The sequence below is a fragment of the Agelaius tricolor genome, unplaced genomic scaffold, assembly GCF_023055355.1.
Source record: "Agelaius tricolor isolate 1412-34295 unplaced genomic scaffold, bAgeTri1.0.p SCAF_2, whole genome shotgun sequence".
Taxonomy (NCBI): domain Eukaryota; kingdom Metazoa; phylum Chordata; class Aves; order Passeriformes; family Icteridae; genus Agelaius; species Agelaius tricolor.
The window spans coordinates 36,463,175-36,482,693 of record NW_027269262.1 but is presented as its reverse complement, the minus strand read 5'-3'; the positions used below and the strand labels follow the sequence as shown (position 1 = coordinate 36,482,693).

The following is a 19,519-nucleotide window of genomic DNA, read 5'->3' as shown; positions in this document are numbered from 1 at the left end:
TAGGCTAAACAACACCACACAGTTTCCCAAAGCAACGCATTTACAGGGATTACCATGAAACCTGCAGGATATCAGTGCCTGGAAATCCCCCTAGTGAGAAATTTGTATCCTACAGTCAACAGCAAACCACTTTTTGCACCTACCAGTATATGCTGTTTTCTAAAGGATAACACTCAGTTGTTTTCATTAAAGCTCAGTCTTTGATAGGACAGAGGCAGCAATTTATGCTAAGGTTTATCACTAAGGACTTTTAAGAGGTTTTAAAAAACAAACCTGAAAACTCTCTTGGCTTTCCATCTGGCTTAACTCTTTATAGAATGCACCCATTTATAGACAGCATTTCTGACAGAAGGAATTTCAAGAATGCAGCATGGTGGCAATGTAGCTGATTAGCCCTGTGGATAAAGTTTCTCCAAGCTGGACTTTTGGTCAGTGTACAACATTCAGGATACAAAAATACTCTGGTGGTCTTTCACTTCAGCTATAATAAAAGAGATCTCCTACACTTTAGCTAGAATAAACCACACACAAACCAGAGAGAGAGGGAGAGAGAGAGAGAGAGAGAGAGAGAGAGAGAGAGAGATGGCAGATACACTGAGAATCTGCAGTGTAGATAATCAAACCCTTTATTGTCTAAGTTACATTAGGCTTGCAACACCATAAAAACCTGTTAAGAAGAAGAAACAGTAGATTGGTAGAGGTAGTAGAAAGTCCCTGTAACAGTCATAAAAGGGCTTTACAGGAGTGTGTCATGCCAAAAAAACTTATCACGTTGCTTAAAAGAGCTGATCAAAGCCCATTTGACTAAATAAATAAGAACACAACTCATTTTAAATACTATGGTCTAACTAAAATAACAAATCAATACAATACAATGATAAAGAAAAAAACCCCAGAAATCGTGGGATTCACTTTCAAAACCAGATGGTCCTTAAGGTTGGTTTTCCCCCACCCACTCTTATTTCTTGTTTAATTAAGTGAAAATCTCACTTCTGTGCCATACACAGCATATAATTATTTAAACTGATTTTCCCTACTGTTGTTCTTCATGAAGCTAAATTATGATTGTAAACTTTGCTGATTAGTACCCTGGCAATGGCAGTGACAGCACTAGCTTCTCTGGCAAGAATTCGGGAAGAAAATTCCAGAAAGAAGATTTTGGCTCTAAATATTAACTCAGATTTTCTAGTTCAGCTTGCCAAAAAATAAAATTTAGAAAAAGAGAGAATTTACAAATGTACACTACACTTCTGTGCCATTTTGGGTATAGAAGAGTTTTTAATAACTAAACCACAAACAAACAGGTTAAGCAACTAGCTTTTTTGCATTCCTGAACTGTCACCATTACTTTCTCTCATGAAAAATGACTCAGAAAAGCAACAAAATAAAAAAAAAGAAATTTAAAAAAAAATCAAAAACAAAGAGAAAGCTAGTGCAAACCCAAAATGATAATCATTAAGCAACACAGCAAAACATTTAACTTTTTCTTTTCTTTTTTTCTTTTTTTTTTTTTTTTTTTTTTGGTGTACAATGGAATGTGTCTATGCGACCTCCCTCAAAATAACTTCACAGAACAGTTAATTACAATCACTTTTAAGTACTTGCACAGACATTCCTAACTACACCGGGACTTACAGAGAACTCTGGTTTACATCTTATGTAATAGCATAAGGAAAATCTAGTTTAAAAAAAATAAGTAAGAAAGTTAATTTGCATTGTTGCAAGTGTTGCAAAGTAACAAAAACTGTCAAGTAATTCAAAACAAGTAACAAGTAGTATCCAGCCCAAATTGCTGACTAGATTTTTTTTAAAAAGCAACCCCTGCCCGCCCACCTGTTAGAACAGAACTGTTAGAACAGAAAGATCACGTTTTAAAGTTTTTTTCTACTTTTTTTTTTTAACAAATCTTTTGTCAGAAGCCCATTCTACAAAAACAGCACTATTCCATTACTGTATTAAGTAAACTGTGGTCTCACCTGTATTAAAGGTTAGCATCATTTCTGTACATGTAAAATTATTGCTTTTTTGAAAAATATATTTAGCATGCTAGTTGTTTTTTTAACTCCATTTCCTGCCTTTACAAAATGTTACAATTTAAAAAAAAACAAACAAACTAGTAAAGCTTTTGCAAAAATTTTCACAGAACATTTTCTTTCAAGGCAGCAGTAACTTTTGATAATGCATAAAATTATATGTGCAAAATCTGAAACTTTCAGAAATATTACCATCACACATAGTGTCACAGCAATAAGAAAAGAAAATATTTATATCTGTGGAATACATTTTTAATTGCTTTCACTGTATGGTTTAACAACCTGTTATGTGCCACAACCCCACCTTGAAAACTTGCAGTTAAAGAGTTACTGTAGAAGAGGTATATAAAGCTTTTTTTTTCTTTTTTTTTTTCTAACACCACCAGTGATCACCAAGTACAAGACATGACACATTTATATGAACATAAACCTGCCACCACAAAAGAAGTTCCTCCTCTTTCCAGAACATCAGTGGGCCCAAGGAGGAGCAGCAGCTGGTCTGCTGAACCAAAGGCAGGAGCAGAGAGCACCTTATGGCCCCAGGGCTGCCTGAATCCATTCAGTGACACCTTTTCTCTTCCAAACAGACAGATCAGCGGTGTTAGACAGCTGAATGTTTATTTTCTCCTTTTTATTTTTTCATTAAGTGAAGACTTCCTTTGTGACCAGGTTGAAGAAAGTAGCCCTGTTACAAAAAAAAGGTCCTGAGAGTAAAACACAGAAGCCTGTTTTTTTTCTTAGTGTTCAACTAGCTTTTCTTTTCCAAAGCAGAATAGAAGCTTTTCTCGGGAAGTGTTTCAATTTCCATATTCACATACTATTAATGGTGCGCAGTCAAGAGCGAGAGCACTAGAAATGCAAGTGGTCCCCAAACTGTAATGAAACAAACCATTGCAGAATGATGGTCTTTCTCTTTAGTCCCTTTAATCCTTCATCAAGCATTGGTTTCTCAGCACCAAATGCCACCTTTTCCCTGCACCCCCCATTCTTCCTTTCACTGTTGTTGTTTTGCTTTTTTTAATTTGCTTTTCAGCATGACAGGCAGTGGCAGTTTCATTAATTAATACTTCTCCAGCCCTCGAATCCACTGCTGTTTTTCAAATGTATCAAATAGTCATTGTGAGCATCAGGGAGGTTTTTGTTACAGTGCTTAACTTCTTCATGCTGTCCAAATCACATAAAGTTTAATTTTTCCAGTGTCTCAAACTTCTCTTGATTAATATAGATGCCTTGTGCCGCCACAGTGCTTGCCAACTCCGCTGTTTATTATAAAGGAAATAAGGAACCATGGGACTGATTAGTACGTCAATTTATATATATCTTGTGTAGCATCTTCATTTGTTTAAGGATGATTAACAGCACGGGGGCACCCCCCTCCTGGCAGAGCCTGCTCCCAGCCCGGCGCAGCCGCTCTGGGTGCGGCCCTGGCTGGCAGGGGATGCTCTGGAGCGCGGGGGCTGCCGGGGCTCCTCCACCCGGGATCTAGGTTCCCTTCCGGAGATGCAGCATGTGGGTGAGCTCTGCGCTGCCGTGGTCTCTGCCCTGCAAGAAGGACAACACGGGGAAAAGCTCATTCTCAGCCCTGCTCCCAGGCACGACCCTCCGGCAAGTTCTGCCGGCATTCGTTACCCTTTATTAGCATCATGTACTTTCATCTTGACCAACCACGTGAGAACACTGTAGGGTTTGTTTTTTTAAAAGCATCTCCACCAAGAGCAAAGCATGTTCAGGCCCATATAAAGTCCTACATAAAGATGGACTAGAACAAGAAGTAACAGGACCTGGCGGAGCAGCTCAGAGAAGGCTGAGAACAAGAAGGGAAAAAAGTGGCCTCCAAAAAGTGGAAATTATGTGCTAGCCAAAAGGGATTCATAACTAGATCAGCGTTTTAAAAAGGCTGAAGTTTGAGGTCACAGAGGCAGCTAAATGAAGAAAAACTGAATTCTTGTGCAGGTCTGTCAAATGCTAAGGCAGCTTTTTTCCCCCTTTGTCATCTTCCTTTTATTTTCTTAGACAATTTTCATTAATAATTACCACTTTGAAAAAAAAAAAAAGCAGGGATATTCTAAAATCAAGTAAAATAAAGATAACATCATGAATAAGTGGGAGCCTGCAGCTCCCAAGAAAAGCTTTAAAATGACATTTAGAACATCACTGTCGGAACAATGCAGTTTACAATCCTGATCCTAAAACAACATGGCAAGATTAATCTTACATAAATGCATTATCCTTAAGCTAAAGTCTTGATGAAGTGAAACAGACCATTTTAAATTAATGCAACATAAAATACAGCACCCATGTAAAATCCAAGCAAGTTTCAAGCTGTGCCTATGGCAGCCCTCGAAATAGCTAAAGAAAGCCCAGCTCTGGTTGACATAATGTATTAAGTGCATCTCTTTTGTTAATAGATTTAGAAAATTCCTAATTAAACCTGGCCCGAGATTCATGACATTTACCAGTCAAAGTTTGGTTTTAAGTCGGAAAGATTTGCAACAAAATTAAAGAAAAAAAAAGCTGCTGTACAGACTGCAGTATATTTGAAATGTAGGAAACAGTAACTGAATGAGAGATGTGATAAAACTTCCTTAGTTGGATGCTGAATTTCCCGCAGTAAACTAAGAAAGATGCTTTACATTTTTGCGCGGCTGCATCATGCCTGAGAGACACAGCCACAATTCCAGGAGGAGGCATTCATCACTGGAACGCCTCGCATCGAACCGGCTCCACGTACACAGGGGAGCACAGCAGAGCTTCACAGGGCTGGGGAGGACGGAGGGAAGGGAAAGGGAGGGATGGCAGGCCCCTTGCCCCACTCTCCCTGGGCAGAAGCTGGAAAAGGGGTCTAATTAGGGGCCCTCTTCTGGGATGGATGGCCTGTGAGGTGGTGAAGGCATGCCCTGCATGTCATGGACCACACAGCACAAGGAATCCAGGAGAAGGACAATCCATCCTCCCCACACCTGCAAGGACAGTGCAGAGGGGCTGGAGATGCTGTGCGGCTGGGTCCCTCTCAGGCACAGCTGTGCTCCCAGTTTCACTGGCGAACAGAACCTGAGCTTCACGTGTGCCAAAATCACCCAGGAGCTCACCCACCTGTACTCACACCCTCCCAAGGTACGGTCACATTTTGAACCAGCTGATACAGAGCTGGATTGAATTGTTCCTGAAATAATTTTTTTTTTCCATTTTAAAAACTAGGCTTTCTTCACTTTCAGTGAAAAGCAGCAGATCTTTACATGAAACCTACAGCTTCCATGGCAAAAGCTGCTCTCATAGCAACTTCCAGGGCTTTTCCCCAGTTAATGGGAAAAACCCAGTGTGTGTGCATGTTAATATGCTGGAGACGATCACTGCATGACACTGAAGTAAACTGCAAGGAGCACAGATACCACTGCAGTTTGCTAGCAAGGGACAAGTGTTGGGACAAGAACTAGAGCTCCAAATCCTGTCTCTAATGCTCATAAAGTAACAGACGTACAGCACATGCATATTACTCAGATGCCAGTACAGCAGCCTCCATGGTTCCTTGATTGTTTGCATTATAATCTCCATATGTATGAACGAGACAAATTAGGTTGCCATTTATTTGTTCATTATCTATTATTTTGATTAATGGAATTCTTGTTCTCAGAATAACTATTTAAAAATAACATTTGCAATAATGAGGACTGAACTATTAATCATGATCTTTGGAAGAAACTCTGCAAGGAACTGAGGCAAGACATTTCATATGAACAAATGTCATAAATAGGACTTCTCACAGACAGTACTAGAATTTTGAGTGCAAGAAAACCCAAACCAGCCAAACTCAGAAACCAATAGTTTAAATAACTTTTTAATCTGGGTTATGTTTTTTTGCCTCTTCCCTTTCTCTGTAAAGTTGCTTTAGGACAAGCAGAGCCATAGTGTTGCTGGACTATAAAAACATTACAGGTAACAGATGTCCCCAGCTTTTCCCTCGAGCTCCTTTACAACACACATATAGACATGTATATAGTGTTTTCTTGATGGCTCTTTCCCATCTTTCTATCCCCCAAGCTCAGGCTATTCATATTTACATGATTTCAAGTACTGAATGCTGCAAGAAATATTTTTAAATACTTATAGTGGAGAAAATAAAGGTTTATGGAGCTGTTAATGAAGGGTCACACAGTAGGTACAGGACCTACTGCACACCTGTCTTTTCAGTGAATGAGGCCCAAAATCTGGGGTGTCCAGAGCTGTTTCACAAAAAAGGCCGATCACAGCCTTCTGGCATGGGGAAAGCTTCAGCCAGAGATTTCAGGATATCCAAAAACAGTTTGGATTTTTTCCCTGGGCTGCAGCTTCTAATTGATTTTCTGTAAATAAGAACTGTTTTTTCTGGAAAGGACACAGGTTGGAGTTTTGGGGATTTTCCTTGTTTCACTCACACAGAAGATGGAGAACTTGGTGTCTCTGCCTCCAGTGCTGCAAATATGGTTCACGTACATATACACTCAATTAGAGAGCGCTCTCCCTCATTGCTAACCAGGAAATCAGGCCTTTTGAAAACCCTATTTCTTATCCCTTAAAATTTTTAGAGAGTATTGATTGACACTGATAGAGCATAAACTACATTCCTAAAGCGGGCCAGTTTTTTATACGGCTTTAAAAACGCAGAAGGAGTCAAAACGCACAGCGTACGCGTTAGAAACTGCCACCACTGCTGTCACCACGGTGAAAAAGCAGGCTCCAGACTGACTCCTGTACCTCTGGGAATTGGGCTTCTGGCTGCAGCATCAGGCAGTGCCTCTGAAATGACCCCACGCTTTAGGAGAGCCTTGCTTTGAGACACACACGTGGTTGCAGGGCCCCTTCTGAAGGGGAGCCAGCTTTTGTCTTGCCATGTACATGCAATGGGAGTGTACTCCCCGAATCCATGCCTGCTAAATCGTGTCTCTGGATGTTGCTTGAGAGTATTCCAAATTAAGATACATATTCATTGTGGATAAGCAAGTTTAATTATAATACTGGGATATTTAGCATTTATAAAAATATTCAGAATATTCAATATGTTTAATATGGCAGCTTTTCAAGAAAATCTATGTGACTTAGCACAGATTGTATTGACTTGGGGTATGTAATGAGCATTTTTTGTCCTTTAGAAAAAGAAGAGTAGGAAATATTCCAAAGTTCATGGGAAATTAATTTTATGTAAAAATGTCATTTGGTTGGGTTTTTTGTTTAAAGCATTCAGGTAGAAATAAGAAACCACAATAAATAATGTTATGAATGAACATCTTATTTCCTACATTTCATTTATATTTCATTGGTGCTGATAATAAAGCATGAAACACAGCCCAGTGCTAATAGTAGCAAAACTGTGTGTTTGATCTTTTTTTTACACATACCAATAGGTAACCTTCTTTTCACGGATGCTGAACACCTGCACCTCCTGTTGGTGATTCACTACCCTAAAACAGGGATCTTATTTAGACACCTAAATATAGATTTAGCTGGTTCATTTTTGAAAAAGCCTGGCTGTAGGACCTATTTTTAACGCAGAATTAGAATTATTCTGTGATAAAACTGCTATTCAACGTAGCACTGCTGTAAGCTACCATGCTGGGAGATTTTAAAAGCCCTACCTAACATTGTTTCCTGAAGGAAACCTTTAGAGTTGATCTGGCTGACTACAGAAGGGAATGGCGGAACCGTGAAATACTAATGTTAATATTTTTATTCTTTAGCAGACTACTCAGGGGAAGCTATTTTACCTGTGAGGTGGAAACATTATGTAAAGTGAATCATTTCCACTTGACATCAAAAAAGCCCCCTCTTCCCTTCTCAAACTACCATATAGGTAACTATTGTTTCTTGCTCGGAGCATGTGCACGGCACTTCTGTAACTTGAACTGACTTTACACCCTAAACTCTCATGAATAGATCTGTCCCCAATTAAGAAATGAAATGAAGACATGGAGTGACAACGTCTGAAGTGGGAAATGGTAATGTTAACGGAATGCTGCAGGCACCGTTCTCACTGAGAGCTCATTTCTGTGCTTCTAAAGGCCCCCACAGCTGCCTGTGGAAATGAGAGCATTCCCTCTGTAACGCCCAGGGACTGTGCAGGTGGAGTCTGCTGGGGCAGCACAATGCCTGCCTGCCACGAGAGCCAGCGAAACAGCAGACAACTGAATAACTCCCCCGACACAGACGCTGACAAATTGAGACAAAGGTTGGTACCGAGGAGCAAACAAGACAAAAGAAAGGGAACCATCTCCTGCAGGAGTGATGACACCGCATCTTCTGTGGAAGAAATACTGACTGGCACGAGATGAAGCCATTGGAGAAGGTAACCCCTACTCAGTGCTCTGCTGTACTGAGAGATGCTGTAATTTCATCAAATGCTTCGAAGGCAGACTGGCAGATAGAGCAAGCCACCTTCGCCATGGAAGAAGTTAGTCAATAAATTCTGGCATGACAATAGTTTACAAAGACAAGATTATGAGTCAATCAATTGTGCAGTAATATAACCCAAATTACAAAGAGAGCCCAGGTGTGGTCTGAGATGCCACGTTTCTTTTTGGATATATACAGCCATTCCAGAATTTTTTGGAAATGTTTTTCCAACTTTGACCTTATATTGTCTTCTAGAAGAAAGCCCAGATGCCTTCAGAATGTGATCTCAACTACACATGAGGAGAGAAAACCATGAGCATGAAAAGATGAAAGAGCGTTTTACAAGATGCTTAGGTTTACTAAATCTGTGTTACTAAACTGATGAGAACCAAAGACTAGCTGAGTGAGTTGGCAGCGCCGCAGTGTTTCACTCTGTTACACTGACTGTGTCTATGTCTGTTACTCAAAGTTGTGTCCTTGCACAGTTTTATCAGATAAGCATCATAAGGGGGACACTGCAACATAACTTTGCAGCTACTGTCCCACAAAAGCATAGCAAACATTGCCCACAACAACAACTGGGGTGCTATGCCATCTTGGAAACTTTATGAGAATTGCTGGCCACTCCTATGGCTTGGTGTCAATCCAGACAGTCCTGCGACAGAGGCTGGGTTCTCCATGCAGCCTTTGGGCCAGAAAGATGCAAGGGCACAGAGGAGGTGCCAAGAGTCTTCGTGAAGGGTGCAGCACATGAACTAGGCAGTGCAGTGGTGCCCAGTAAGAATGTTTACTCAAGAAGTAGAAACCAGTTCCTGAATTTCATAATGTTGGGGGTAGTATGAGATGCATTCTCTAAGCATGGCTAAAAACATCTGCAACAGTTTAGTAAGAGACAGGAGGACAGGGGCTGCTATAGTGAAAATTAAACTAAGAATGAGGATGAAAGGAAAAGTGAGTGATGCTGGAAGCAGTTTCACAATGGAAGGGAAGTGCCCATGAGAAGGTGTGCTCTGAAACAAACCTGCCAAGCTGCAAATGGAATGGAAAGGTACAGGTTATGACTATTCTCCAACGTAAGATGCACAAAACAAGTTGTGTTTCAGTTTAAGGATTTTTCAGTTTAATGATTTTCTATATAACAGCTTTGTCAGGTATAATTCAGAGCTCTGAGAAGTGTTTGTTAAGACAGGAAACTGTATACTAGAAACAGGAAAGCACACTAGCAGAGTCCATGGAAACTGGTGGGTGAGAGCTTTCAAAGTCAAATACTGGGTATCAGGGTGCAAATACTCTTCAGAAAAATACAGACTAAACGTTAGTTGTCTTGTTGCAGCAGAAAACGTGTTAATTGTACAAGCAAATTCCCAGGAATCCTTTATGTGCTATCTCACTATTACATGTCAGTGCACATTACAGTTATCCATCCCATCCAGTCCCCAAGTAAGCCAGTAACATGTTTATTTAAACACTAACTACCTGCTTTAAAATTAACTGACTCTCTATATATCAGATCCTGATAAAATGCTTTAAAAATTTAAGAGCTAAAAATTAAGCAATACCATTATTATTTATATACGTTATAAAACAGTCAGTGCTTTAGTGATGAGTATCACTGTGCAATTTTTTCCCAGCTACCACATTAAAAACCAAACACCCAATTAACTGTAAAACATACTTGTTTTGGGGCATCTGCGGAGGTGGTGTGAACTTCAGTACCTCGGAGTCCATTAGACTCGAACACCACTGTGGGAACAAGGGGGCTTGTTAACAGATGAACATTCAAGCTTCGTTAGTGTGTGTACATTATTTGAGACCATTACAGATTAACCACGTTCAAAAAAAGACACCAGCTCCTAGCCTGTGGCCGGAAAATACCAATTTACCGTAACACTTACTGTAAGAGAGTGTGCTAATGGCAGCCTAGGGCCACTGCCCTTTTTAATTCAGACTTCAGCGCTGAAGAAAGCAATCACTGACAACATTAATTATCAGTGTATGTGTAAAGGGACCCTCTTCTTGCATTACTTACCATTTGGCTTCTGTCATTTTGCATCAGACTGGCTTATGTATGCATCATTCACACTTTTGAGGAGGAACCTGCTACTCTCACTGTCTCATGCAATGCTCAGGAGGGCTCACGACAGTGGTGGCTTCAGTGTCCTCCAGCCTGAACCACAGACTGTGGCAGGTTAAAAAAGGCTGGCAGGGATTTCCCATTTTAGGGCTGACCAGTCTGAAGGAAAATCTCGTTTTCCACAAAAATGTTCCTGTCAACAGCAACGATGAGGCAAAACAAAGCCTTATGTTGTGCTGAAAGGGGTACTTTGATTTCAATTTGTGCTGGTGGCAACAGAATTCATTAGCATATTCATTTCTGAGTACCCTACTCTCTAATTAAAATAAAACACTTGCAAACAGACTTATCTTAAATGCATTGCAATTTTATGGAGTTCGGCCAGGGATCAGGTAAGCAGTATTTGGAGAACAAGAGCAACAGTCATAAAAATAAAAAACATGTCTATTAGATTTAGGTACGGGAATTACTTAGGCTAACATGGTACGTGAAATGTAATTCTTGGCATTTTGTTAGCTGAATCTGAAAGCAGGCAAGTGGGAAATGGAGAAAGCAATAGCGAGTGTGAAAAGATACCTGTGTGGGACCTCTGATGAGTCCTGAGGTGGCTGGGTTGGGTAAAGCATTTTCCACATTCTCTGCAGACACAGTCTCCTTGGCGTGTTTGTGTCCTGAGCATCCCTGTAGTCAGGAGAGAGGGAGGGAAGGGGGGGGGGAGCGGGAGTGGGGGGGGAGAGGAGAGAGGAAAGTTGAGAAGAAAACATTATGCCAGAAGAAAACATCATTAGTATGTCTAATGTGTCATTATGTGAGGCTACCTTCAGGCCCTGGATGACAACTGTCAGCCTTCATCTAGGCACTGGCTGACAGGCCAGGCACACACAGGACTGCAAGAATGCATAAATTACATTGAATTAAAAAATGCTCCCCATGATGTGCCCGCACCAGGACTGGCATGTCAGGTGTGCGCTTTTCAGAGCAGCTGGATCCACTTCTCAGCCATCACCCAGCTTTGTCAAGCAGTACATCAGGCAAATCAAAGTGACTCCAGCGTGGCGGAGACAAGTCACATGGATAATAGGAAGTGAGTAGGACCAGAGCCCGACTGTCCCCCCCAGGCGGCAATACCTCAGAGACAAATGCAGAGCGAGCGCAGCCATCGCAGACTGATCAAACCTTTCGCCCCTGCCTACCTGCCTGCCGGTGCTGCTCTGACCCCGGACCTCTGAGGCACAGACGAAAGACATCTGTGAATGAAAGTGTCATTCCGGACATTTTGAGCTGGTAGCAGCACAGCAGCCTTCCCCCAGCCCTGGGTAAACATGTTTTCTAGGCCATTAGCATTTGTGGAAAACCGCTCAAACCTCTCCTTTTTCTCCAAAGGTCAGTTTACAGCATCTGACTTAAAGGGCTGGTCTTTGTCTTTTTGCTGCTGATCAAAAAAGACACATTTGACTTTTATTGGGCTTTTTTATTATTTTAAAAAAATGTTTGAACATCATCTTTTCTATTTTGGTAAAATACCCTCTTTGGAAGAAAAGAGTTGATGTTTCCATTTGCCACTGGAATACTTTGGCTTTTAAAGAAATTCGAGAGGGATGTCAACAGAAGTGAAGTTTCAGCTTTTCTTTCATATTCCCCCCCTCCTCCCAGTCACAGAATTTAAAAAGAATAAAATTGAGACCAAAAAATGGCAACAAAAAACCTCCACACAACTGAAAAATCAACTGCAAGATGCCACGAGATTAATCCAAAATATGGATGCTGCATCTGAAAATGAATGGAGAAGAAGACAGCTGCCATTTAACTCTGCTGGTATGACGCCAAGCATCCTGGGATGGTTTTCACCAGACCATATACTGCAAAGAAATCTCTTGCTGCAAAAAAACCTTCAAACAAACACCCCACTCACAGATTGTTTTCTTCTTTTATAATAGCACCTCCTGCAGATGGCAGCACAGTCTGCATAATGCACCTGAATACTCACTCACAAAATTAAGTTTCTGATTGTCAAATACAAGATCATGATTTGGGGAAAAATCCAGATCAGGTACACACACAAAAAAAAACCCCAAACAAACAAACAAACAAACAAGACCCTAGGGAAAAAACGACCTATCAAAAAAAATTAAAAAATCACGTTGGTGTTCTAAACATCAATGAGAACCTTACGGAATGGTAATGGGACAGGTTTGCCTTGTAAGGAAGGCAGGATTAAAGGCGGATTTCTGAGCTGTTACGAGCATTTCTCCCCTCACTGCACAGAACTGTAGCTGCAAGCTGGAAAGCAAAGCTGAGGGAAGTGTGTGGAGGAACCAGCTGTGGCCTTTGCAGGAGTGCCAGGCTGACTGCAGGACAGGCAGGGACTGGCAGAGCAGCTTTGTGAGGCCCAGGAGAGCTGGGTTCCTCAGGTCATGGTTCTGACACCTCTGTAAAGACATTTAATCCCTCTGTAACCCACGTTTTCTTCTGTTGAAGGGGAATACACTTATCTCAGCAGCCATCACCAATCTGATCTACCAGCCTTCATGGAAGCACCTCTCCTACCCATGAGGGAAGGTTGAGCATGCTGTTTGTAAACCAATGTACAAACACCAAGGATGAGTGGGCTAAGACTTCCACCTAGCCCCTCCCTAACACTCACTTTATGGGAGTTATTCAATAAGCAGGTGGAAAAACATGGATTGCTTCCAGGTGTATTTGCCATTGTTGCATTTCCCAGGTAGCACCAGAAGGCTTTTGATAGTTCAGAAGTTTGAGCCATGGGCATGAGTCATCACTCAGGTTATCCTCTAGGTGAACAAAAGGGGGTGGATGACTACAGGTCATAGGTGTTCGATAATTCAGGTAAAGGAACACCACTGTGTGAATGGGAGCTCCTGTGAAATCCATGCTCAAAGCTGGTCTCAAAGGAGCCCTGAAGAGTGCATCTACTGCCATAACCCACCCTTTCCTAATATATAAATGGCACGAATAAAATAAATAACCTCTATTAAATGTAACAGTTAGATTCTCTCCACAGGCTTTTCGGAAGACTGGGAAGTGTGAAACAAACCTAGCCTAGCACAGCAAGCTTCATGTGTGCAGCTGTATCACAGCAGTACACACAACAACTCTCTTCCAAGGACACACTGGAACAAACACAAACATCAAAGAAAGGATCCCAAAAACAAATGCAGCCACTCAAAAGGAAGTTGAACACTGTACTACCACACACTAAAATAATCTAGTGTGATCCAAGATGACATCATATACCAAAAACCCCAAGGAAAGTCTATTGAGAATATGCAACTGAGGGGAAAAAACATGACAAATAGTATACATAATCCAGATTTTTCGATGTCCTTTATGTCATAATTGCCATATTCACATTACAGTATTAAAGCTAAATGGGATGATGCATACTGACTCAGAGGACTCAGCCTATCTAGAGCCATATGTTATTTCAGATGAAGTTCAATTACCCTCCTCTGTTTGCAGTTGGTAGGATCTCATTCCTTTTGCCTCAAGCAGCTTTTTATTTGAGTGCTATGAAAAACAGCCGTCATGCCAACTGGTTTGGAGAAACATCAGCAACCTGGAAGTTGTATATAAAACCAAGACAAGCTACATTAAAAAAAAAAAGATGTTTCAAATTCTGAAAACTTGATTGCTGTAAAACACTTGAAATGAAAGAAGAGGTTTCAAAGCAGAGATGGGCACTAAATAACTTCCAGTTAAAGCGTCTCTAGAAATCACTGCCCAGCAAAAACATTTTGGCAATAAAATCCCTCTTTTAAAAGGCAGGTAAACAGAGACCTCTTTAAAAACCCTGCCCCTATTTTACTTTGTTCTGAAAGTCATGAATTTTCTGGTCCTTGCCTTCACTTAGTCATCTTCTATTTCCTAGCTTTTTACTGTTTTTCCCTTATCCCTCCTAACGTGGCTGGGAGCTCACTGGATCAGTAAGATTTCTCTGAGCAGGCTGACACAATGTACTATTAAATAACATCAAGGAAAGCACCCACGCGAGGGTACCCCAAGTTGAGGGTGGTACAATTAACTGGTACTTAGAGCAGGAAGTGGGCAGGGAGGAACTTTAGACAACAACCCACTGGGATGGCGAAAGCAAAGCCGACTGGACAAAAAAATCCCTAAGGAACACTGAAACTGTAGTTTCAGACACTAAGCATGTCTTCCTCTGCTTCCTTAACAAAACCCAGGAGCCTGATGTTGGTTGCAATCATCATGCAGGCCCTGAGCTCCTGTGAAATGATGTGCTTGATAAATAACAGGTCCCTACGCAGCACCACCTTTGGAGTGACTGAGCAGAACTGACAATGGAGGTGGCTGAAAGGTGCAACTCACTCGTGGCCTATGTCAGGCAGGTTCTGCCCTCCTGCCTCCTCCAAAAGGCCCTTCCACCAAGACCTGACTTAACATTCTTGGCTCCTTCCTTGCCTCAACTTGCACACACCTTCTGGGCACCAGACCACAGCTGTCATTAATACTACCACCTTCCAAGGGTCCTGGATTTTGTACCAGTTGCAGAAGATCCATTTCACACATGCTTTTGACAAAACAGAGTGCATTATGTCAAGAGAGGACACCAGAACACCGGCCCAGAATGTGTGCTATTTTCATGACGAGTTCATTTGCATGACTTCTACAAAGAGAAGAAGGGTATAAAAAGTAGCACAGTTTACAAGTGGTAAGAGGTGAGACTAGGGCCCCAATTCTCCTCCCCTACAGACACACACACATCTCATGGGTAAACAATCAGTGTGATTTTCAGTTTCTACTGAGACAAACTAATTCTGGCAGATCATCAGAAGAGTATGGTTTCAAATGCAAATACGTAGGTGTTTTTTATTTATATGGCCGTTGAACTTTTTTAGTCCCCAAACTTTTAAACTGGCTATTGCACAACTGATTTTTCTGCTTATGTGAATTAGCATGCACATCTTCAGCTCTACCTCTTTTTAATTATAATTATAAAAAAAATATCAAAAGACTAATTTGAAAAATACTTAGTAGTCTTTGATATGGACAAGGAAGATCTCAAGACTTTTGTCAAGAAAGACAAAGGACACTGACAAGCGATTATCCCTCTGTGTTGTTGGAAGACTTGTTTGCAGACAAAATTGAACAAAACCTCCAAAATAACATCACAGATAAGCCCCAGAGGATGTTTATTTTGCCTGAAGCAAAAAGATGATGATGTGTGCCAGCACCAGCATATCAGGGGGATCTTCCTGTGACAGCACATCTGTGTAACTCTAGTCTGTTTGAAGCAAGAGGACAAAGGAACAGCAGTACTCCAGGTGGAACCAGATACATTTAACCTGCGACAGAAATGTCACACAGTGCACAAGGGGGGATGCTGCAATGTTAAGAGAGCAGTAAACAAACCTATTCAAGCCTATCCAGCAATGATAAAAACAGTGAACTTGTAATCCTAACTGTTAAAGGCAGAGAGGGAAAAAACTGGGAAACAGCATGTCATGGTTCTGAACAAAGAAAGAACAAACAAGCTACATCCTCAGCAATGCAAGGGCTTGTTAAAATCTTACCTGTGTGATCTAGGACAGGGCTGTTGGCACCACAGGTTTGGTACAGTGAAGCAAGGTCCTTTGGAATGTATGTTTTAAAGATATTTAAAATGTCCAAATGTTTCTCATGCCCATCTGATCCCAGATCCTGTTTGCTGGAGTGTAAAGCCGGAGGAACTCCCACGGCACCAGGCTGAGGCTGCAGCACTGGACTGGCTCGTGCTACCGCTGTGCAGTTTGCCAATGTCCTCATCTCATTTCCAGCCTTGACGTGAGGCTCCCTCTGAGGCACGGACGGCTCTTCGTGTTTAGGGTACTGCTCACTCTTACACAGGGAATGGTACTGCAGCGGGGGGGTGTATTTGGCCTTCATGGAGTCGGATGCACAGTGCTTACCTGGAGAGGCAAAACCAGTACTCCCTTGGGGAACCACATACTTTTCCACTTGCTTACTGTTGGTGGGCTGTGTGCTAGGCCTGGATATGACTGTTTGAGTAGGTGTTACACTTCTGCCGTAGGTTCCCATTTGTGGGAGTTTGGAATTTGCTTCATATTTGCTTTTTTGTTGTGCTGTTATGCTGTACTGCTCCTGGGAATGGTTTAACTTGGGCTGTCTGTAGCCATCCAGGCCTGACACACGTGAAGCACAGTGGCCGAGCGCGTGACTGTCCTTTGACGGATGCGTACTCCCAGACTTTGCAGCCATCCCCACAGAATGGGAGCTGGGTTTGGAACCTGGCAACGCACTTGGCACTTGAGTACGTGTAAATCTGGCAATGGGCAAAGGCTGGCATTCCTTCCCACCGAGAACAGGAGGGGGGCCAGTGCGCCCACTCCTCGCCAGAAAGACCAGGTTGGTTTTAATACTCTTGAATCCGTTTTGTTGAACCCACGGGGGTACCATCGAGTTACAGCTGATTCTGTGCAAAATTCTTTTGTGCATCCACAGGACTTCAGGGTAGTAGGTCTTGTGACTGCAGAAAGGACACGGGTAGACAATTAAAGCAGCCTGCAAGGATGTATTCAGATATTTATTGCATGAATTATCCCTTGTTGATTTTTCACTCAAATCAAGTGGAGCTACCTCTAGAGCTTCAGCACCTTTTTCTATCAGAGGATGCTCCCTGTGCAAGTCTAGCAAATTTTCTCTAGCACGACTAGCCTGCACTTCAAGTGTCGTTTTCAAGTCCATGACCATGTCTAAAGATGTCTGGCCCATACCAGAAGCAAAGCTAGCAATGTGACTGGAGCAAGGAAGCCCTTGGCTGTGATGAAATACTGGCATCTTTATGTCTGCAGAACCATGGTATTTTGAAAAGGGTTCCTTGATGACACTCTCCAGTGCTGAGACCAGAGCAGGAATCTCTGGTTTAGATTCCCTGGCTTCATTCTCTCTGGCGTTGCAGCCTCCCAGCTTTGGGAGCTCATCCAACTGAGATGTTATCATTGGGGTTTCCTCTTCTGGGAAGTTGCAGTGGTATGGCTTTCCATCTAAATGGGAGAAACAAAAAAACATCATTGTCATTTTACGCAGAAAGGAGCCCAAAAGACGAAGAAGAATTCAAGATTAGAAGAGGACAAACTTTGGCATTACTATGGTAATGATGTGCTACAGACCAAATGTCCTGTATGAGCAAGAAAATCTTGAAATAAGACACAACAGTTCAATTTACTTTTAAAGATGATTGTGTAGTCTGGATAAGCTCTCTAGTACTGGGTGTTCATGACATTTTGAAGAAAAAACAATTCAATAACATACCCATGTTAAAATTCTGGGACTGCGAGAAAAATAAACAAATCTGCAACCATTTAATGCTTTAACAAAAGCAAAGATAATGGAGCCAGATAAAACTGACCTAGTTAAAGGTCTGTCAGAGCTTCCATTACAAGCCCCTATTTTCAAAGGGTTTATAACTCAGCAATAAAAATTGGCTCCGCACAGAAACCAACCATATAAGCAGGTATAGCATACAGAATGAATTGCCCACTTAAGGAAGACTTTTGCAGTGGCCAAGTATAAAAGATGAGTTATAGAGGATGTAAATTTTGAATTTTCTGTCCTTTAGTTTAAAGCAGGTATTTTTCTTCTGGTTTCTTTAATATTTTTTTTCTTTATAACATACATTTATGTTTGAGTCAAACTTTAGAAAAACTTTGTGATGCCTCAATCCATAGGAAGATAAGAACCCAACATTTCAGCCATTTAGATTACAGAATTCAAAATGCACTTTTAATTTTCCTCATTTTCTTTTTCACTTCTCCAGAGTAAATTTATCCACCTAACATATGTCCTGGAAAGGAAGCATACTGGCCAGTAATTAAAACTGTTTAGGGTGAAAGAGTAGGAGTTGTTTTCCTGGGAGTGTGGCTACAGCTGCCTGCTCTCCCAGTGTTGACCTCTGAGAACCACTGATGAAGCCAATGAATCCCTTTAAATCAGTTCACAGATCAATTCCACAGAGATTTTCACCACAGCAGTAACGCTTACTGCACTGAATCCATTTAGCATGTAACTGAACTGAATCATCTGACAAACTTTCAGTTTCAATTAACACGCAGTTAATGATCCACTGCCAGGCAAGTATAAGGAGACTGTGCTCCATCTAAAACGTCACCAGTCCAAAGTGATCACATATCCATAGGAGGGGTGAGAAGGGGAAAGGAGTGAACTGCTTTAGAGCTGCATATCCTCTCACATCAGCTCAGAAAAGCCAGCCCTTCAGAGAAGCGAGCGCTGTTCGTTAGTGCGGGGCACTGCCACGGGCATTATTCCGCAATGGAAGAGCCACGCTGTTGGCTGGAGCTGCTCTGCACATAAAGTCTACTTATCCTCACCTTCAATTCAAGCAAAAACATTCTTAAGCTTTTGTTTAATTCGAGGTAATTAGGTTAAAAATAACCCATAGGTTTGCAGCCTCGCAGGGCTGAATGCTCACTCTGCAAAGATCATTTTCCTTTCGAACTCTCCAAGAGAGTATAGGCAGGGGGAAAAAATCCCCACAACCCAGAAACTTGTTTTTCCCGTGTTGCAGGCGACAAGGTTTTGGGAAAGCACATGCCCAGCACCACTAGCCAAATTTACAGTTTGAAACAAAGACACTGCATGCAGCAGTGAAATCTGACACTGCACATCTGTGTTGTTTTCAAAGTATATCTGTCAAAGCTCAAAATACTTGTGCTCTTAAATAAGATTTTAAGGCTTCTCTTTATGATCATAAGGAGTGGCTGCTTTGATCATTGTAGTAAATAATAAAGCAAAGCAAAACCAAATCCTTTGGTTGCAGCAGTACTCAGTGGAGAGAGAACTGACCTGCTGGCTGTACTGGGCAGAGGAGGGAGGTGGGAGACCACTGCCAGCCCCATTCCAGGGACTCCACAGCTGGGAGGCTCTTGGTCCACCTCTGCAGCTGTGATGAAGGGGGGCATCAGCAGTATGGTATCTGTAACTCCCAGGTTGCTCTGAGTACCACAGACATTCCTGCATACTTTTTTGCTTGGTCAAAATCTATGTACAAAGC

The 19,519-nt window shown here is 41.7% G+C and overlaps 1 protein-coding gene across 2 annotated transcripts in view; it reads right to left on the bottom strand.

The window, feature by feature from the left end:
* Positions 1 to 603: 603 nt before the first annotated feature.
* ZNF516 (zinc finger protein 516) overlaps positions 604 to 19,519 on the bottom strand; it is a 101,465-nt gene continuing 82,549 nt past the window's right edge. For both annotated transcript variants that reach the window (XM_071456277.1, XM_071456285.1), the window contains exons 3-6: positions 16,023 to 17,492; positions 11,047 to 11,151; positions 10,072 to 10,139; positions 604 to 3,575 (exon numbers count right to left, since the gene is read on the bottom strand). In XM_071456277.1, coding sequence (XP_071312378.1) covers positions 3,516 to 3,575; positions 10,072 to 10,139; positions 11,047 to 11,151; positions 16,023 to 17,492 — 1,703 coding nt within the window. In that variant the 3' untranslated portion in view covers positions 604 to 3,515. The remainder of the gene's footprint in view (positions 3,576 to 10,071; positions 10,140 to 11,046; positions 11,152 to 16,022; positions 17,493 to 19,519) is intronic.